The sequence below is a fragment of the Oncorhynchus gorbuscha genome, linkage group LG06 (assembly GCF_021184085.1).
Source record: "Oncorhynchus gorbuscha isolate QuinsamMale2020 ecotype Even-year linkage group LG06, OgorEven_v1.0, whole genome shotgun sequence".
NCBI classification, from domain to species: Eukaryota; Metazoa; Chordata; class Actinopteri; order Salmoniformes; family Salmonidae; genus Oncorhynchus; species Oncorhynchus gorbuscha.
The window spans coordinates 47,043,519-47,065,375 of record NC_060178.1 but is presented as its reverse complement, the minus strand read 5'-3'; the positions used below and the strand labels follow the sequence as shown (position 1 = coordinate 47,065,375).

The window sequence follows — 21,857 nt, the reverse complement described above, 5'->3', positions numbered from 1 at the left end:
AGGGGGTGTAGGGAGAGAGAGAGAGGAAGGGGGTGTAGGGAGAGAGAGGGAGGAAGGGGGTGTAGGGAGAGAGAGAGAGGACGGGGGTGTAGGGAGAGAGAGAGGGGGAAGGGGGGTGTAGGGAGAGAGAGGAAGGGAGGAAGGGGGTGTAGGGAGAGAGAGGGAGGACGGGGGGTGTAGGGAGAGAGAGGGAGGACGGGGGTGTAGGGAGAGAGAGGGAGGAAGGGGGTGTAGGGAGAGAGAGGGAGGAAGGGGGTGTAGGGAGAGAGAGGGAGGAAGGGGGTGTTGGGAGAGAGAGGGAGGAAGGGGGTGTTGGGAGAGAGAGGGAGGACGGGGGTGTAGGGAGAGAGAGGGAGGACGGGGGTGTAGGGAGAGAGAGGGAGGAAGGGGTGTAGGGAGAGAGAGGGAGGAAGGGGTGTAGGGAGAGAGAGGGAGGAAGGGGTGTAGGGAGAGAGAGGGAGGAAGGGGTGTAGGGAGAGAGAGGGAGGAATGGGTGTAGGGAGAGAGAGGGAGGAAGGGGGTGTAGGGAGAGAGAGGGAGGAAGGGGGTGTAGGGAGAGAGAGATGGGGTAGAAACAGAGAGAGGTGAGTTTAAACATGGGGGGATAAAAAGCAGGATGTGTTTTGGGAACAACCGAACACACTAACGTCTCCGTGTTTCCCGATGGGACACTTCTTCCAGGCATTTTCCCCATTCAGAAGTCTGTGATGGAAGGTTTCCTATTGTAATCATTCTCTTGTGTTGGGGAATTAGATCAAACAGATCCTCAAGTTGAATAGCTTTTTGGGTTCTTTATCAAGAACACGTAGTTTACACTCACAGGGGAGATACATCCCCAAAAACATATGAATCAGAATATTAAGACACTAAATCAGAAACCCTTCCGCCCGCACATTTAAAATGGTTCTATTTAAAAGACATTTAACAGAGGCTCCTATCCAGAGCGACATACAGTGAAAGCATACTGCCCACCAACCCATACATTATCTGACAGAGGAGAGGGCAGAGGTCAAAGTGCAGTGGTTACTGTATACTTCCAAACGAACCATGGGGGTAGTGGTGCCTGCCTGCTGCCTGAGAGATGTATGGCTGGTCCCTGGGGAACTGTAAACATGACTTGGTTTAAAAACACGGCCTGGGGAGGTGCCGAGCAGAATGCAAACGGGCAGGAGATGGACTGTTTTTGACATCAAAGAGAGGCGTACATTGTTTCACCTCCCTATTCCGTTTCGCTCAACGCTACCCTCTCTGCTACCCTCTCCAACACACATACCACGCTACGAGTCATCCTCTTATCGCGGAAGGCCACACACACCCACGCAGGGTCACTCCTAGCTAAAAAAAAAGAGCAGCTCTTATAGGATGTAAGAGGAAATCAAAGCACTTCAACCAGCCCGCTCTCTCTCCACTCCTCCTCCATCCCAGGGTACTGTACAAAGAGAGCAGAGCAACGTGTCCCGTAGGTAGATAGTCATCTATCGGACTCACCTCCCACACACACAATATGAGAGAGAGAGAGAAGAGAGCTGTACATCCCTGCACAGCAGCCCATTGCTCTTCTCTCTCCCCCTCACCCTACCTTCCTCTTTCTGTATGCCTTCTCGCCCATTCGCTCCTTTTAAGCCCAAGCGCACACACTGCTCACTGCTGTGAGCGTCACTGTGTTTGTCTGTTCCGGGGTCAAAACAGAGCTGTTGTATTTCCTCAGACTTGTATGTCTCACAGATCGGAGATGGGTAAAGGCTGCTCGGCCGAACTAGCCTGCCGACAAAGCTCCATTACGCCACTCTGAAGCCCCACATCCTCATCCTGTAGAACCCCGCTGAGACACTTTTAGAGCACTTTAGACGTGCATGCCGTGTCAGACCATGCCGTACTGTTCTATGCTACTCTATTTCTACGCTGCTCCGCTCCGTACTGTGACGAGTGTTCTCGGCGTTTCTACATCTAAAAAGGTAGTGACATTTTGAGCAAAGTCGGTTGGTTCCAAAGCATCAGCCTACCAGCCACCCACTCCAGCCCCTGCGGTGTGTCTCTCTGCTTTGGTGTGTGTGTGTCCTGCTGTGCCTGCAGTGGTCTGACATTAAAGGGGATACTTCCGGATTTTGGCAACGAGGCCCTTTGATCTACTTCCCCACAGTCAGATGAACTTCGTGGATGCCATTTGTATGTCTCTGCGTGCGGTTTAAAGGATGTCGCTAGCATGCTAGCGGATATCCATAGACGCCCAGTCATTGTTCTAAACGCCGCCTGACTTTCTTTATACGGGACACAGACACATAAAAATGGAGAGTTCCTCGGACTCTGGTGAAGTAGATAAAAAAAGGGCCTCGTTGACAAAATCCCAAAGTATTCCTGCAGCTACCCCTTTCCTGCAGTAAAAATACCAAAGTATTCCTGAAGCTACCCCTTTCCTGCAGTAAAAATACCAAAGTATTTCTGCAGCTACCCCTTTCCTGCAGTAAAAATACCAAAGTATTCCTGAAGCTACCCCTTTCCTGCAGTAAAAATACCAAAATTGCCCACTTGTGGCATCAGGTGTGGAATGTTATTTTTCATAATGAAAAATAATTCATAAAACATTATTATTTTTTTTTTTTTTTAAACACGCAGAAAATCCTGTGTTTTTATGTTTGATGTTATGCCGGTTTTGTTTCAGTCTTCGGTGATGTACGCTACATGGCCAAAGGTATGTGGACAACTGCTCGTCGAACATCTCATTTTAAAATCATGGGCATTATTGTAGCGTTGAAAGTACAAAGTACATTTGTTTAAGACTACCAAGAAATGCTCTGTGTGACCCTGTTTCAGCCCACTGCAGTAAGAAGGTTAACTAGTACAGAGAGAACTGAACTCAGTTGACAAGAAACAGTGGTATTTGTACATACGCTGTCTGTTTCTCTTACTGAGAGGGAAAGATACCTGAATGTATTCTAAATTGCACCCAATTCATACATAGTGCACTAATTCTGACCAGGGCCCAGCACCTACTTTTAAGCAGAGCCCTATATGAGCCCTGGTCAAAAGTAGTACACTATATAGGGAACAGGATGCCATTTGAGCCCCACACAGCCTCTAATTCACTCTACCATACGAGGCACGGAGGGGAGCTGTCTAAACTCCATTCAGAGAGAGATTTACTGTGTACACAACACAAGAGAGCATTTCTCTCTATATCTCCATCCGTCTTTCTTTTCCCCCTCTGCCTCCCCCTCTCCTCCTAATGCGTCTCCGTCCACAGAGGATAATGAGTCTAAAGCCCTTCCCGGACCCAATAATCAGAGATATGGATTAAGGCATACTTACACGTCAGGATTTGTTGTCTCTCCTGCGCACAATCCCAGTCATTCAAATGTAAATCGGCCTAGAAAATCATTTGAGGGGTGGTCTGGGCAGGCTGTGGCCCTGACCCTGTATGCATCCTAAATGGCACCCTATTCCCTCTATAGTGCACTACTTTTGACCAAGGCTCGTATAGGTGCAATTTGGGACACAGACCCAGTACAGGCCAGGCAGGCGAGGTGCCCAGGGCAGAGCAGAACAAGGACAGGACACAGGGAGCTGATTCCTTTTGCTAGGACAAATATATTTATACAGGGAGTGAGAATCATTGAGTTACACCTCAGCTCTTAACGCACGCACACACACACACACACACACACGCCTTCTCCCCAGTCACAGAAGCTTAAATTAGGTGGTTTACAAACACAGGGACAGTGGCCTGAGAGGATTTGGGGTAGAAGTCTCAACGTCTATCCTGTCTGAGAGAGTGACCATGTGTGTCAGTGAGAAAGAGAGAGAAAGAGAGAGAGGGGAGGGACAGTGAGTGTGACAGAGAGAGGGGAGGGACAGTGAGTGTGACAGAGAGAGGGGAGGGACAGTGAGTGTGACAGAGAGAGGGGAGGGACAGTGAGTGTGACAGAGAGAGGGGAGGGACAGTGAGTGTGACAGAGAGAGGGGAGGGACAGTGAGTGTGACAGAGAGAGGGGAGGGACAGTGAGTGTGACAGAGAGAGGGGAGGGACAGTGAGTGTGACAGAGAGAGGGGAGGGACAGTGAGTGTGACAGAGAGGGGCTGAGGAATTACAGTGAGAGGGAGTGCATCTTCAACAAACAGCCAGCCAGCCTATGAGTTTAAGCTCTCGGTAGTTACTAGAGGACCAGTGTAGAACACTGAATGGCTGCTGGCGCCTAGTAGGGAGGATTTCATGCCCTTGAATGGGTCAAGTATATGAATGATTACCAGTGGTGGAAAAAGTACCCAATTGTCATACTTGAGTAAAAGTAAAGATACCTTAATAGAAAATGACTCAAGTAAAAGTGAAAGTCACCCAGTAAAATAATACTTGAGTAAAAGTCTAAAAGTATTTGGTTTGAAATTTCTAAAGTAAATGTAATTGCTAAAATATACTTAAGTATCAACTGTAAAAGTATAAATAATTTCAACTTCCTTATATCAAGCAAGCCAGACGGCATCATTTTCATGTTTTTAAAATGTACTGATAGCCAGGGGTACACTCCAACACCCAGACATAATTTACAAAATAACTATTGTGTTTAGTGAGTCCACCAGGTCAGAGGCAGTAGGGATGACCAGGGATGTTCTCTGTTTAGTGAGTCCTCCAGATCAGAGACAGTAGGGATGACCAGGGATGTTCTCTGTTTAGTGAGTCCTCCAGATCAGAGACAGTAGGGATGACCAGGGATGTTCTCTGTTTAGTGAGTCCTCCAGATCAGAGGCAGTAGAGATGACCAGGGATGTTCTCTGTTTAGTGAGTCCTCCAGATCAGAGGCAGTAGGGACGACCAGGGATGTTCTCTGTTTAGTGAGTCCTCCAGATCAGAGGCAGTAGGGATGACCAGGGATGTTCTCTGTTTAGTGAGTCCTCCAGATCAGAGGCAGTAGGGACGACCAGGGATGTTCTCTGTTTAGTGAGTCCTCCAGATCAGAGGCAGTAGGGATGACCAGGGATGTTCTCTGTTTAGTGAGTCCTCCAGATCAGAGGCAGTAGGGATGACCAGGGATGTTCTCTGTTTAGTGAGTCCTCCAGATCAGAGGCAGTAGAGATGACCAGGGATGTTCTCTGTTTAGTGAGTCCTCCAGATCAGAGGCAGTAGGGATGACCAGGGATGTTCTCTGTTTAGTGAGTCCTCCAGATCAGAGGCAGTAGGGATGACCAGGGATGTTATCTTGATGATTGTGTGATTTGGAACATTTTCCTTTTAAACTTTAAACTTTTAAAAGCCAAACATACAATTAGTAAAGTACTTAAGTACAAATACTTTAAAATACTACTTAAGTACTTTACACCACTGATGATTACCTAGATAGGGTATGAAAGTCCCGCTACTTTTTTGATCATGTCCCACACTGTTTTTGAATGGTTTTCTAGATTATACAGGGCCTTCAGAAAGTAGTCAGATCCCTTGACTTGTCCCATATTCCTGAGCAGGTTTTCATCAAGAATCTCTGTACTCCGTTCATCTTTTATTTACATATTGTTTATCCTTTTACACCCCAATTTTGTGGTATCCAATTGGTAGTTAGTCTTGTCTCATCGCTGCAACTCCCGTAAGGAGTCGAGAGAGAGGGCAAAGGTCGAGAGCCGGGCGTCCTCTGAAACACGACACGACCCAACCAAGCCGCACTGCTTCTTGACACAATGCCCGCTTAACCCGGAAGCCAGCCGCACCAATGTGTCGGAGGAAACACCGTACACCTGGCGACCGTGTCAGCGTGCACTTCGCCACAGGAGATGCCAGTGCGCGATGGGACAAGGACATCCCTGCCGGCCAAACCCTCCGCTAACCCGGACGACGGCTAGTGGCACAGCTAGCACTGTGATGCAGTGCCTTAGACCACTGCGCCACTCAGGAGACCCCGCTCCGTTCACCTTTCCCTCGGTCCTGACTAGTCTCCCAGTACCTGCCGCTGAAAATCATCCCCACAGCATGATGCTGCCACCACCATGCTTCACCGTAGGGATGGTGCCAGTTTTCCTCCAGACGTGACACTTGGCATTCAGGCCAAAGAGTTCAATCTTGGTTTGATCAGACCAGAGAATCTTGTTTCTCATAGTCTGAGAGTCTTTATGTGCCTTTTGGTGGGCTGTCATTTGCCTTTTCCTGAGGAGAGGATTCCTTCTGGCCACTACCATAAAGGCCTGATTGGTGAAGTGCTGCAGATGATGTGATGCTTCTCCTTCTTCTCCTTCTGGAAGGTTCTCCCATCTCCACAGAGGAACTCTAGAGCTCTGTCAAAGTGACCATCAGGTTCTTGGTCACCTCCGTGACCATGACCAAGGCCTTTCTTCCCCTATTGCTCAGTTATAGGAAGAGTCTTGGTGGTTCCAAACATCTTCCAATTAAGAATGGAGGCCAGTGTGTTCTTGGGGACCTTCAATAATGCAAAAATGTCTTAAAACCAGTTTTCACTTTGTCCTTATGGGGTATTGTGTGTAGGTTGTTGAGAAAAAAATGATATTTATCCATTTTAGAATAAGTGTCAAGGATCAGGAGATGACCCAGATGCAGACTGTTTTGAAATAACTCAAGTTTATTAGAGGGGAGCAGACAAATGACAGGTCAAGGGCAGGCAGAGGTCAGTAGTCCAGAGCAGAGTCCGAATGGTACAGAATAGCAGGCTCAGGGTCAGGGTCAGTGCAGGCAGAGGTCAGTTATCCAGGGTGTAGTGACAAGGTACAGAATGGCAGGCTCAGGCTCAGGCTCAGGCTCAGGGTCAGGGTAGGCAGGGTCAGGGTCAGGGCAGACAGGAACAGGGTCAGGGCAGGCAGGAACAGGGTCAGGGCAGACAGGAACAGGGTCAGGGCAGACAGGAACAGGGTCAGGGCAGACAGGAACAGGGTAGGCAGGGTCAGGGTCAGGGCAGACAGGAACAGGGTCAGGGCAGACAGGAACAGGGTCAGGGCAGACAGGAACAGGGTCAGGGTCAGGGCAGACAGGAACAGGGTCAGGGCAGACAGGAACAGGGTAGGCAGGGTCAGGGTCAGGGCAGACAGGAACAGGGTCAGGGCAGACAGGAACAGGGTCAGGGCAGACAGGAACAGGGTCAGGGCAGACAGGAACAGGGTCAGGGCAGACAGGAACAGGGTCAGGGCAGACAGGAACAGGGTCAGGGCAGACAGGAACAGGGTCAGGGCAGGCAGGGTCAGGGCAGACAGGAACAGGGTCAGGGCAGACAGGAACAGGGTCAGGGCAGACAGGATGTCAAAAAACGGGAAAGCTAGAAAAGAGGAACTAGAGACAGAAAGGCTCACGGGACAAAATGTTGGAAGGCTTGACGAAACAAAATGAACTGGCAACAAACATACAGAACACAGGTATAAATACCCTGGGGATAACGGGGAAGATGGGCGACACCTGGAGGGGGGTGGAGACAAGCACAAAGACAGGTGAAAGATCAGGGTGTGACAATGAGGCTGTAATGTAACAACATGAGGAAAAAGTGAAGGGGTCTGAATACTGTCTCAAGGCTTTATATGTTCAATTCTATTCATATTTGTGGATAAAATCTCCTTCTACGTGATGCATTTCATGAAGGTTTTCGAAGTAGGGTAGAAGTAAGGCATTGAGTAGAAGTAAATGAAACCACAGAAAATATATCATTTTACGTATATCTTAAATTACTGGCTTTTGATGAATTTGATAATATAATCTTGAATGCCATTCAAAAAAAAACAGTGTGGGACACTATCCAGGAAGTAGGCGGGACTTTCATACAATATTATAATATAGGTATTACTTCCACTGTATGTGGTAAACATGACCGTGCCACGACTGAGTGTGTCCCCATATTCCACTCTGACCTCCAGTTCGCAGTACTGTACTGACTTCCTCTATGGGAGTGTCTGACCGGTGGCTCACTACAGCATAGCACACACACACACACACACACACACACACACACACACACACACACACACACACACACACACACACACACACACACACACACACACACACACACACACACACACACACACACACACACACACACACAGCTGAACAGTCTCCTCCTCATCTATCTGATGACATTTCCATGCAGTGTTACAGTACCCACGGAGCCCAGAGAGAACAAGAACATGCACACACAATCAGATCTCACTCTCTCCCGCTCTGACCTATTCTCTCCCTCACTCCCTTTCTAACACTTTCTTCCTCTCTCCATCTATGTCTCACGCTGTCCTCTCCTTTATCCTCTCAGGGGTCACCTCACCTGAACCCCCCCCCCCCCCGTCTGTGTGTGTCCCTGGAGCTCAGGACTCAGGTGGGGGCACAGCGGCACACTGCCGCCTCAGCAGCACACCACACAGCAGCACGGCAGAGGCTCGTCACATATCATGGCACCAGCAAAACCGCCACACTGACTGGGATATACAGAGAGCTGCCACCAGCAAAACCTCCTCACAGATAAAAGCTAACCCAGCCACAGAGGTTTACAATGGGCTTCCAAGGGCAAAGCTAGAATGATATATGTTAGTACCTTACAAATCTTTTTAAGCGCATTGCCGCTACAACTCATAACAGCCACTTCTAATTTCCATAAGATATTAGATAACAGAATGACATGGTTTGGGCTACATAAGTAAAAATGACTTTCGAAATGAGCTTCTTTCGTACCGTACGCAATTCCATTCAGCTCAAACTGCTCTGTGAATGATTGGAAATGCAGGTTTCTGAAGGTTGACAAGTTTACAAAGTCAATCGGAAATCAGTAATAATGCCTATTATTATGTGACCCTGCTGGTCATTTATGAACATTTGAACATCTTGGCCATGTTCTGTTATAATCTCCACCCGGCACAGTCAGAAGAGGACTGACTGGCCACCCCTCATAGCCTGGTTCCTCTCTAGGTTTCTTCCTAGGTTTTGGCCTTTCTAGGGAGTGTTTCCTAGCCACCGTGCTTCTACACCTGCATTGCTTGCTGTTTGGGTATTTTAGGCCGGGTTTCTGTACAGCACTTTGAGACATCAGCTGATGTAAGGACTTTATAAATACATGTGATTAGATTCAAACGCTAATTATGAAGCCCTTTCTTTCCTAACATCGGCAGTTCTCACAACATGCCAACACCCAGCCTAAAACACCAAAGAGCAACGCAGGTGCAGAAGCACACAAGGTCGAAAGGATACCTGTGGGGAAAGAGATGGTAACGTGTCACGTGGTGTTTCAGTCAGAATGAACAAGAACTATGGTGGTTTTAAGTGTCAGTCCCAGCTTCCAGAAAAATATCAGCTTGAAAAGGAGAATGAACACAGAATTGGACTACAATGATATGCTCCCACCAGGGAGTGAGTTGCAATAACAGCTTCTGAGTCAGTGCCTGAGACAAACAGGCAAAGAGATCGCATGACAGACAGAGAGATGAGCTCTGGTAAACAGGCAGCAGCAGGAAGCAGACAGCAGGTAGGGAGGCTGCTCCTTCTTGCTCCGCTCTCTCTGCCACCGGCTCCACTATATTGGCTAGCAGTAGGCCAGAAGCAGGCAGTAGGCAGCAAACTCAGTCTCTCTCTCCCTGTACTCTCTCCTCTCTGTCTCTCTCTCCCTCAACTCCCCTCTCTCGTTCTCCCTCCACTTCACTCTCTCTCCCTCAACTCCCCTCTCTCGGTCTCTCTCTCCCTCAACTCCCCTCTCTCGGTCTCTCTCTCCCTAACTCCCCTCTCTCGGTCTCTCTCTCCCTCAACTCCCCTCTCTCGGTCTCTCTCTCCCTCTACTCTCTCCTCTCTGTCTCTCTCTCCCTCAACTCCCCTCTCTCGTTCTCCCTCCACTTCACTCTCTCTCCCTCAACTCCCCTCTCTCGGTCTCTCTCTCCCTCAACTCCCCTCTCTCGGTCTCTCTCTCCCTAACTCCCCTCTCTCGGTCTCTCTCTCCCTAACTCCCCTCTCTCGGTCTCTCTCTCCCTAACTCCCCTCTCTCGGTCTCTCTCTCCCCAACTCCCCTCTCTCGGTCTCTCTCTCCCCAACTCCCCTCTCTCGGTCTCTCTCTCCCCAACTCCCCTCTCTCGGTCTCTCTCTCCCCAACTCCCCTCTCTCGGTCTCTCTCTCCCTAACTCCCCTCTCTCAGTCTCTCCCTCTCCTCTCGGTCTCTCTCTCCCTCAACTCCCCTCTCTCGTTCTCCCTCCACTTCACTCTCTCTCCCTCAACTCCCCTCTCTCGGTCTCTCTCCCTCAACTCCCCTCTCTCGGTCTCTCTCCCTCAACTCCCCTCTCTCTCTCTCTCCTCAACTCCCCTCTCTCGTCTCTCTCCCTCAACTCCCCTCTCTCGGTCTCTCTCTCCCTGAACTCCCCTCTCTCGGTCTCTCTCTCCCTAACTCCCCTCTCTCAGTCGCTCTCCTCTCTGTCTCTCTCTCCCTCTCCTCTCGGTCTCTCTCTCCCTAACTCCCCTCTCTCTCTCCCTCTCCTCTCGGTCTCTCTCTCCCGTTCTCCCTCCACTTCACTCTCTCTCCCTCAACTCCCCTCTCTCGATCTCTCTCCCTCAACTCCCCTCTCTCGGTCTCTCTCTCCCTCAACTCCCCTCTCTCGGTCTCTCTCTCCCTCAACTCCCCTCTCTCGGTCTCTCTCTCCCTCAACTCCCCTCTCTCGGTCTCTCTCCTCTCGGTCAGTCTCTCCCTCTCCTCTCAGTCTCTCTCTCCCTAACTCCCCTCTCTCTCTCCCTCTCCTCTCGGTCTCTCTCTCCCGTTCTCCCTCCACTTCACTCTCTCTCCCCTCAACTCCCTCTCTCGATCTCTCTCCCTCAACTCCCTCTCTCGGTCTCTCTCTCCCCTCAACTCCCCTCTCTCGGTCTCTCTCTCCCTCAACTCCCCTCTCTCGGTCTCTCTCTCCCTCAACTCCCCTCTCTCGGTCTCTCTCCTCTCGGTCAGTCTCTCCCTCTCCTCTCAGTCTCTCTCTCCCTCAACTCCCCTCTCTCGGTCTCTCTCTCCCCAACTCCCCTCTCTCGGTCTCTCTCTCCCCAACTCCCCTCTCTCGGTCTCTCTCTCCCCAACTCCCCTCTCTCGGTCTCTCTCTCCCCAACTCCCCTCTCTCGGTCTCTCTCTCCCCAACTCCCCTCTCTCGGTCTCTCTCTCCCTAACTCCCCTCTCTCAGTCTCTCCCTCTCCTCTCGGTCTCTCTCTCCCTCAACTCCCCTCTCTCGTTCTCCCTCCACTTCACTCTCTCTCCCTCAACTCCCCTCTCTCGGTCTCTCTCCCTCAACTCCCCTCTCTCGGTCTCTCTCTCCCTGAACTCCCCTCTCTCGGTCTCTCTCTCCCTAACTCCCTCTCCTCAGTCGCTCTCCTCTCTGTCTCTCTCTCCCTCTCCCCTCTCTCGGTCTCTCTCTCCCTAACTCCCCTCTCTCTCTCTCTCTCTCTCTCTCGGTCTCTCTCTCCCTCCCTCTCTCGTTCTCCCTCCACTTCACTCTCTCTCCTCTCAACTCCCCTCTCTCGATCTCTCTCCCTCAACTCCCCTCTCTCGGTCTCTCTCTCCCTCAACTCCCCTCTCTCGGTCTCTCTCTCCCTCAACTCCCCTCTCTCGGTCTCTCTCTCCCTCAACTCCCTCTCTCTCGGTCTCTCTCTCTCTCGGTCAGTCTCTCCCTCTCCTCTCAGTCTCTCTCTCCCTAACTCCCCTCTCTCTCTCTCTCTCCCTCCTCTCGGTCTCTCTCTCCCGTTCTCCCTCCACTTCACTCTCTCTCTCCCTCAACTCCCCTCTCTCGATCTCTCTCCCTCAACTCCCCTCTCTCGGTCTCTCTCTCCCTCAACTCCCCTCTCTCGGTCTCTCTCTCCTCAACTCCCCTCTCTCGGTCTCTCTCTCCCTCAACTCCCCTCTCTCGGTCTCTCTCCCTCTCCTCTCGGTCAGTCTCTCCCTCTCCTCTCAGTCTCTCTCTCCCTCAACTCCCCTCTCTCGGTCTCTCTCTCCCCAACTCCCCTCTCTCGGTCTCTCTCTCCCCAACTCCCCTCTCTCGGTCTCTCTCTCCCCAACTCCCCTCTCTCGGTCTCTCTCTCCCTCAACTCCCTCTCTCTCCCTCTCCCCCTCTCGGTCTCTCTCTCCCTAACTCCCTCTCTCCCCTCTCAGTCTCTCCTCCCTCTCTCTCTCGGTCTCTCTCTCCCTCAACTCCCCTCTCTCGGTCTCTCCCTCCACTTCACTCTCTCTCCCTCAACTCAACTCCCCTCTCTCGGTCTCTCTCTCCCTGAACTCCCCTCTCTCGGTCTCTCTCTCCCTAACTCCCCTCTCTCAGTCGCTCTCCTCTCTGTCTCTCTCTCCCTCCTCTCCTCTCGGTCTCTCTCTCCCTAACTCCCTCTCTCTCCCTCTCCTCTCGGTCTCTCTCTCCCCCTCTCTTCTCCCTCCACTTCACTCTCTCTCTCTCTCCCTCAACTCCCCTCTCTCGATCTCTCTCCCTCAACTCCCCTCTCTCGGTCTCTCTCTCCCTCAACTCCCCTCTCTCGGTCTCTCTCTCCCCCTCAACTCCCCTCTCGGTCTCTCTCCTCTCGGTCAGTCTCTCCCTCTCCTCTCAGTCTCTCTCTCCCTCAACTCCCCTCTCTCCCTCAACTCCCTCTCTCGGTCTCTCTCTCCCCCAACTCCCCTCTCTCGGTCTCTCTCTCCCCAACTCCCCTCTCTCGGTCTCTCTCTCCCAACTCCCCTCTCTCGGTCTCTCTCTCCCCAACTCCCCTCTCTCGGTCTCTCTCTCCCTCAACTCCCTCTCTCGGTCTCTCTCTCCCCAACTCCCCTCTCTCGGTCTCTCTCTCCCCAACTCCCCTCTCTCGGTCTCTCTCTCCCTCCACTTCACTCTCTCTCCACTCCCCTCTCTCCACTCCACTCTCTCTCTCTCTCCACTCCCTCTCTCGGTCTCTCTCTCCCTCACTCTCTCTCTCCCTCCACTTACACTCTCTCTCTCTCTCTCCCTCCACTTACACTCTCTCTCTCTCTCTCTCCCTCCACTTACTTACTCTCTCTCTCTCTCTCTCTCCACTTACTTTCTCTCTCTCTCTCTCCCTCCACTTACTTTCTCTCTCTCTCTCTCTCTCCCTCCACTTACTTTCTCTCTCTCTCTCTCTCCCTCCACTTACTCTCTCTCTCTCTCTCTCTCTCCTCCACTTACTTTCTCTCTCTCTCTCCCTCCACTTACTCCCCTCTCTCTCTCTCTCTCCCTCCACTTACTTTCTCTCTCTCTCTCTCTCTCCCTCCACTTACTTTCTCTCTCTCTCTCTCTCTCCCTCCACTTACTTTCTCTCTCTCTCTCTCTCTCCCTCCACTTACTTTCTCTCTCTCTCTCTCTCTCCCTCTTTACTTTCTCTCTCTCTCTCTCTCTCCCTCCACTTACTTTCTCTCTCTCTCTCTCTCTCCCCTTTCTCTCTCTCTCTCTCTCTCTCCTCCACTTACTTTCTCTCTCTCTCTCTCTCTCTCTCTCCCTAACTCCCTCTCACTCCCTACTCTCTCTCTCTCTCTCTCTCTCTCTCTCTCTCTCTCTCTCTCTCTCTCTCTCTCTCTCTCTCTCTCTCTCTCTCTCTCTCTCTCTCTCTCTCTCTCTCTCTCTCTCTCTCTCTCTCTCTCTCTCTCTCTCTCTCTCTCTCTCTCTCTCTCTCTCTCTCTCTCTCTCTCTCTCTCTCTCTCTCTCTCTCTCTCACACTCTCTCTCTCTCTCTCTCTCTCTCTCTCACTCTCTCTCTCTCTCTCACTCTCTCTCTCTCTCTCTCTCTCTACAGGCTCTGTCCCTGCTATGTTTATTGCAGGGGTAATCAGTCTGGTAATACGAGACTACTGTTTATTCACTGTCAACAGTGTTTAGGTTTGACTTTCTTCAGGGGAGAGCGGAGTGTTGAACAGAGAGGGAGATAGGGACATGGAGGTGAGAAATAGTACTACATGGATATGCTGTTGTAAATGCAATACAAAATGTTCACATTTCAGTGGAATTGCTGTATACAGCATGAAATGTCATAGGCTACTGTGAACGCAACATGTTCCACTTTAAGTTGCCAGGAGTCCTTTCCTCTCAATGCTTCTCAAGTCAATTATTCTGGACCAACTCTGATAATAACAGTGTAATAATCTGTGAGCGTGTGATAAACGAGGGACCGTAACTGTGAATAGAGACTGTGCTCCACAGTGTGTAACCAGGCATCATGCTGCTCTAATGACCACCCCTCCGCAGGCAGCTAGCTCTACACCAGTCAGCCAGGCAGATAGCTCCTCCACCCAGGCTCAGAGTCAGGCAGGCAGGCTGCACCACTCTGCTGTCTTGTCAGCTATTACAGTCCCCTTAGGGAGCTACTCAGGGAGGGGGGGGATAGCATTATATCAATACTAATAATAATCTATTCAACCCTGAGCAAAAAAAGGCTGTATAAAATAAATAATACAAATACCAAGTTATTGTATGCTCCCAAAAATGTGAAGATTATATTATTTTATACTAATACAATTGCTAAGAGAAAGAGATTGTTTAATAACAAGTTTTTTTTTTAAATATCAGAAGATTAATGTCAAAATGATTGCAACACCTAAAGATTCTTGTAAATAAAATACAATAAAAGCTGCATTTACATTCAACTTGAAGTTAATCTCATTTTAAGGAACCGTATTGCGGCCTTCTATGGCTTCCCGTTTCACTAGGGTATAAAAACGAGGCAACACCCATTTAAAATCTGTTTGTCATCCATCACCACAGGGAAAGAACTCACAAATTAAAAGAGACCAATGGTTGTTCACTTAAATCATAAATCAGGCAACGGGTTGAACCACTATTAGGGCAACCATTAAAGACGTTTAAACCCACTGGAACAGCGGCGAACTTGACGGGTAAAGGACCCAAGAGTATCTTGTCCCCGCGCACAGTGAGGAAGATGGTTCGGGAGGCAAGAAATGTCCAAGAGCCACAGAACTTAGTTGCATCTTAGGGTAACCAAGTTGCCAAATCTACAATTTGACACCACATCCATGCCAATAGGCTATTTGGAAGGGCTGTCATGAAAAAGCCTTTATTGGAGAGCAACCTACAACCAACCGGGTGCTGTGGTCAGATGAGAACAAAATAGAGCTCGTTGGCCTCGTACATCAGTGATGGGTTCGGCCTCGAAAGGAGAACGCATATGCAGAAAATAACCTCATACCTACTGTCAAATATGGTGGTGGATCTTTGATGTCATGGGGCTGTTGTGCTTCCACTGTCCCCGGGGCCCTTAAAGTCAACGGCATCATGACTTCTACCAAGTACAAGGACATGTTCCCCCCCCCCAAAAAAAAACTGTCTGTCAGGAGGCTGTAACTTGGCCACAAGTGGATCTTCCAGCAAGACAATGACCACAAGCAACACATCAGAATCCACAAAGAAATGGTCAATGGTCATCTGAGTCTCTGTGGGTTGAAGTCCATAAGTGCAGACCGAAGAATATGAAGAATAAGGAAAGAGTCTGTATGGAAGAATGGCCTAAGATCCCTCCCAATGTGCTCTCCAATCTCATTGGTGCCATTATCCTCGCAAAGGAAGGGTGCACAAAGTATTGACAACTGGGGTGCCAATAAATTTTGACACCAAGATCATTTGGAGATATTTTTCATTCGAAAATATTTTTCTCAGAGCAATTGTATTACTATAAAATGATATTCTTTTTGAGCATACAATATAGCTCAGTATTTGTATTATATTTTTTTATGCAGTCTTTATCAAGGGGGGAGGCCAAACACTTTTGGAGGTGAATGTATCTGTATGCAGCCTTGTGTATTTTGTTGTGTGTGTGTGAAGGGTACGTCCTGTTCTACGAGGAGCAGATTTTAGAACTGTTGTCTGCTATTGACACACGCAGCCGTACCATCCAGGAGAGGGGTGGGCAGAGAGAGGGTGACATACACACACCGGCCGCGTGAGTCTCGCCTGTTCCAGAAAGGCTCTAAATAATTAAACAGCTTAACTGATAGCAGGAGGTGAGCCGGTAGTTTGACGCCTCCCCCTTCAGTCAAACCTCCACCCCTGACGCCTCCCCCCTTCAGTCAAACCTCCACCCCTGACGCCTCCCCCCTTCAGTCAAACCTCCACCCCTGACGCCTCCCCTTCAGTCAAACCTCCACCCCTGACGCCTCCCCCTTCAGTCAAACCTCCACCCCTGACGCCTCCCCCTTCAGTCAAACCTCCACCCCTGACGCCTCCCCCTTCAGTCAAACCTCCACCCCTGACGCCTCCCCCCTTCAGTCAAACCTCCACCCCTGACGCTCCACCTTCCGCTGTCATATTTTTATATTTAACCTTATTTATCCAGGTTAGTCTCACTGAGACAAAATCTATTTTCCAAGAGAGACCTGGTTAATGGGCATGGGAAAAACCCGCTATATCCTCCACACTCATCTCCTCTCTCAACCGGTTTCCTCCCTACCTCCACACCACTCGCCTCCTCCCTCCCGTCTGACACCATCCGCCCTGGACAAAGATGCCGTTCAAATGAAGCTCGTCGGGCAACTCGCACAACGATCCACACTAGATACTCTGTAATGTCAAAGTGGAAGACAAAATGCTAACATTTGTTTAAATTAAAATGTCAAATAAAACACTAATATTGATGTTAGAATCACCTTTGGCAGTGATTAGTGTGGTCTTTCTGGTTAAGTCTCGAAGAGCATCGCAACCCTGGATTTTTACAATATTTGCCAATCTTTCTTTAAAGGATTCTTCAAGCGCTGTCAAGTTGGTTGTTGATCATTGCTAGACAGCCATTTTCACATCTTGTCATAGATTTTCAAGACGATTTCAATCAAAACTGTAACTAGGCCACTCAGTAACATTTAATGTCATCTTGGTAAGTAACTTCAGTGTATAATTGGCCTTGCATTTTAGGTTATTGTCCCAGTGTCTGTTGGAGAGCAGACTGGGGCAAGTTTTCATCTATGACTTTGCCTGTGCTTATCCTAAAAAAAAAAAAAAACTCTCTAGTCCTTGCCGATGACAAGCAACCCATTACATGATGCAGCCACCACCATGCTTGAAAATATGAAGTGGTACTCAGTGATGTGTTGGATTTGCCCCAACCATTATGTGTTGTATTCAGGACAAAAAGTTAATTTCTTTACCACATTTTTTTTCAGTTTTACTTTCGTGCCTTATTGCAAACAAGATGCATGTTTTGGAATATTTTTATTCTGTACAAGCTTCCTTCTTTTCACTCTGTCATTTAGATTAGTATTGTGGAGTAACTACAATGTTGTTGATCCATCCTCAGTTTCTCCTTTCACAGCCATTTAACTCAGTAACTGGTTTAAAAATCACCATTTGCCTCATGGTGAAATCCCTGAGCTGTTTCCTTTCTCTCCAGGAACTGAGTTAGGAAGGACGCCTGTATCTTTGTAGTGGCTTGGTGCATTGATACACCATCCAAAGTGTAATTAATAACTTCACCATGCTCAAAGGGATATGCAATATTTGTACCCATCTACCAATAGGTTCCCTTGCAAGGCATTGGAAGACCTCCCTGGTTTTTATCGTTGAATCTGTGCTTGGAATTCACTGTTCGACTGAGGGACCTTACAATTAATTGTATGTGCGGGGTACAGAGATGGGGAGAGATGGGGTAGTCATTCAAGTCAACAAAATCATGTTAAACAATATTATTGCACACAGAGTTAGTCCATGCAACTTATTATTACTTGTTAAAAACATTTTTACTCCTGAACATATTTAGGCTTGTCACAACGAAGGGGTTAAATACTTATCCTCTTTAAGTTATTTCAGCTTTTAATTTTTCAAAATGTCGAAAAACATAATTCCACTTTGACATTATGGGGAATTTTAAGGGGAATTTGTGTAGATTTGTGACACAAAATCTAAATGTAATCCATTTTAAATTCAGGATGTAACACAACAAAATGTGGATAAAGTCAAGGGGGTGTGAATACATTCTGAACGCACTGTGCACACAAAGGCACACGCACCAGGTCTGCAAATACTATGGGAGACAGGAGAAATGAGCAGACTGGTTTTCCTCCCTCATTTCCTCACTAGCTTCTCTTTCTCATCAAATAGTGCTCAAGGACCCCTGATCTGTTGGCTTCTGAGTTGAGTTGACACTACACTTCAAAATGCCGGGTTAAAAACAACCCAATGTGGGTTATTTGGTAACCCAGCGCTGGGTAAATATTGGACAGAACACACGCTTGGTTATTTTACCCAGCCAGCTGGGTCGCGTGAATAGCCCAACTAATTGGATGTCAGGATTAACCAAGAATGGGTTCATTTAACCATCAGTTAAATCTGTTTTACTCTCATGCTGGGTTGACCGAGCAGCTGGGTCTTAATGTAATACTTGGGTTATTTTTCAGGAGACGTGGCTTATTAGGGGCAGGCCTTTCAGCTAGATCTTATTGGCCACCTGTGAGAGTAAATACCATTCCTGTTCATCATGTTAAATTTATTACTTAAATTTACTACAGATTGACATTTTCTTTAATTTATTTTTGCATTTGACACATTGTTCTATAATATTAACATTATTTATTACATATTATAATTTGGTATACCACCTTATTGTATCCCAACAATGGGATTTAAATAGGATTTTAGGGTACTCATGCACTCCTGTAAGCCTCAACGAAGCTACAAAAATGTAAATGTTCCACTTTAACATGTGATAACTATACAACAGAACAGAAGAGCAGGAATGGCATTTACTCTAATGGGTGGGTAAAAATAACTATCTGAAAGCCACACCCCTACTACACTATGGCTCCGGTCTTCTGATCTGACACGCTGGGTCATATCTCAATAACCCAGCACCAATAACCCAGCATCAATAACCCAGCACCAATAGCCCAGCACCAATAGCCCAGCATCAATAACCCAGCATCAATAACCCAGCACCAATAACCCAGCACCAATAACCCAGCATCAATAACCCAACACCAATAACCAAACACCAATAACCCAGCATCAATAACCCAGCACCAATAACCCAGCACCAATAACCCAGCACCAATAACCCAGCACCAATAACCCAGCACCAATAACCCAGCAGTTTTTAAAGAATTCAACTCAGCTAAGTGACTCAACGGCTGCAACCCAGCATTTTTTAGAGAGCAATAATGTTGAAACCACATCTTTCTCTCTCTGTCTCTTCACCTCACCTGCTTGGCTCTCTATGTGTGTCTCTGGCTTTATCGTGTTTCTCATACTGTTTCATTGGCTCCTCCAGCAGCTCTGGGCTCTCTATGTGTTGGTTCTTCCTGGTTGTCTCCATGCCCTGGCACCCTGCCTGCCTCTGGCTGGGAAATGTTAGCTAGCTGCTACAGTCTGGAGGAAGTCACAATCAGCCTCTAGTTTATTACGTATACACCAAGACCATACAGTATGACTGAATGGAACAGTATTATAGCCTACCCACCATAATACAAGCAGTTACAGAAATAGGATATTACATTGGGAATTCTCAAGTTCATACACAAATTCCAATCCTGATTTGATCAATATATCTAGGCCTATAGGTTTGTGCAGAATTGAAGTGTATTGTTAGAACAGGGCTATTAGTGGGCTATAGCCTAAACATTATGGACTGTGCAGAGAATGAATACCAACACATTTTCCCACCTGCTGAATTCAAATATGCCTATTGTCCTACTATAAAAACACTTAATGTTAAATGTTTATAATATCTTAATAAAATATAAGCGTTCAATCATTTTCAAACCAATGTTTGATGTGCAAATACAAATGTCCGTTGAACGTCGTAGTACGACGGACATTTGTATTTGCACATCAAACATTTCTCTACCTGGAGAATGCCATATTGTAGCGATTTGATCGTCATTTCGCAACATCAAAAACGAAACACGCATATCGCAAATAAATAGGGTCACATCAAATCTATGTCAGCGCAGTTAGGCTGGATACTGTTTCATACTGTCTTCACTTCTGTGTTAAATTGCAGCCTAAACTACGACAGGAGTTATCGCTAGTGGCAAATACGTGGGTGCATCGGTCACATTGTAGAAATGATGAACAAACTTGAGGCAAAGGTGGTCTGTTTGATATAATTCCTCGCTGCATGTTAACCACAAAATAATACCTCGCATGGAGCGCGGCCGTCTTTTAATGCCTTGCAGAATTGACGTGGTATATAGTTTACATCTGAATATTCTCATTCCTGATCGCATAGCCTAGACTCGCAGCAAAATTAACGGTTCTCTTAAACCGCTCAAGTTTATTATGTTCGTTTTTCTGCAAATAAACTACAACTAAGTATAGCAAAGTATTGCGTAAGAGCACACCCGAAATTATTATTATTATTTTTATTTTTTAACTTTTGAAAGAAACGCAAAACATTAGCCGAGTCTACAACAAGCCAACTTCACTCCATCTGTCAAAATAAAGAACAGCGCACCTGGTTGGTCGTATCTTGTGGCAGGTTTTTAATGAGGATTTTCCTCCTGTTGCTCAACTCGTGGCGAGTTTTCTCCAGCCTCTTCTCAATCTCCCCCGGTTCCAAATCGGGTAAGTCTCGGAGACTGGTCCCCTCGGAAACTGCGTCGTCATCCTGGCGGGTCTCCGGGCTGTCAGAATCCAGGAAAGGTGCGTTTGCATGGTTTAAAGAGTGAACGCTCGGCGGCTGGATGGAGGAAGCTGCCGCCATCTTGAGTAGCTGTGAAAGAAAGTGAGTGGAGGCAGCGGTTGGTGAGCTATGAAAACCGTGGGGAATATTTTATCGCCATCCTGTGGTGGACTATACCCTATGGCTAATTAACTACACGCTACCTGTCAATAAACACATCATAGAGGCTATAGCAATAAAGAGAAGGGGAAACGAATCTACAGGTTTTGCGTAATTCGTTTTATGATCAAGCATAATGCATGCATATACTCTATTTCAAATAGACATTGTTCAAATATGTACTGAACAAAAATATACAGTCAACATGCAACAATTTCAATGATTTTACAGAGCTACAGTTCAACGAAGTTGGAGGCGGCTTATGGTAGAGAAATGAACATTAAATTCTCTGACAACAGCTCTGGTGGACATTCCTGCAGTGAGCACGCCAATTGCCCTCTTCCCTCAACTTGAGATATTTGTGGCATTGTGTTCATTACAAGGTGCATCTGTTTAATGATCATGCTGTTTAATCAGCTTCTTGATACCTGTGAGGTGGATGGATTATCTTGGCAAAGTAGAAATGCTCACTAACAGGGATGTGAACTAATTTTTGCACACAATTGGAGAGAAATAAGCTGTTTGTGTGCATATGGAAACATTTGGGAATCTTTTATTTCATCTCATGGAACATGGGACCAAACACTTTATATGTTGCATTTATATTTTTGCCCAGTATACATTGCAATGTAGGATAAAAGCCCCAGGCAATACTTTATTTAGCCTATAAATAAGAAATAAATCAGCCTAAAATTAAACCAGGATGAGGAAAATGGAATACCATGTCCCCCTGCTGCACAGATTAGAAACATGAATGGCCAGGACCTTTCCCTCAGTCAGCCAATCCTTTTCCTGTGGGTGGAGACTGTGACTGAGTCAGACTGAGCAGTAAATGGCAGCTTTCCTTCAGGACCCTCACAATGTCCATGTATATGCGTGTGTCAGTGTGTGCCTCAGATCAGAATTTACACATTGCAACCCACTTAGGAAATATTCACAGCACAATTATGTTTAGAAAAAGGGATGGGAAGAACCAAATCATCCAAAATAGATATGATGCTCCTTTTTCCTTGTGAGATTTTTGGCAGCTATATTTGTAGGGCTATACGCACTGTCACAATTAAGGGATGGACAAATCCTGCACGCAACTGGTAAATGAAATGACAGGCTTTAGACTGAAACGGAACTATACCTCATTTATGCATAAATACAGTAAATCAAACTAACCCACCTAATGTCTGACGGGA

General features: G+C 47.6%; 1 protein-coding gene across 4 annotated transcripts in view; it reads right to left on the bottom strand.

Annotated features, from left to right (window-relative positions):
* The window catches only part of LOC124038027 (ribonucleoprotein PTB-binding 2-like), a 95,948-nt gene extending 75,340 nt beyond the window's left edge, over positions 1-20,608 (bottom strand). For all 4 annotated transcript variants that reach the window (XM_046353391.1, XM_046353392.1, XM_046353393.1 and 1 more), the window contains exon 1: positions 20,344-20,608. In XM_046353391.1, the coding sequence (XP_046209347.1) occupies positions 20,344-20,592 (249 nt within the window). In that variant the 5' untranslated portion in view covers positions 20,593-20,608. The remainder of the gene's footprint in view (positions 1-20,343) is intronic.
* Positions 20,609-21,857: the final 1,249 nt, after the last annotated feature.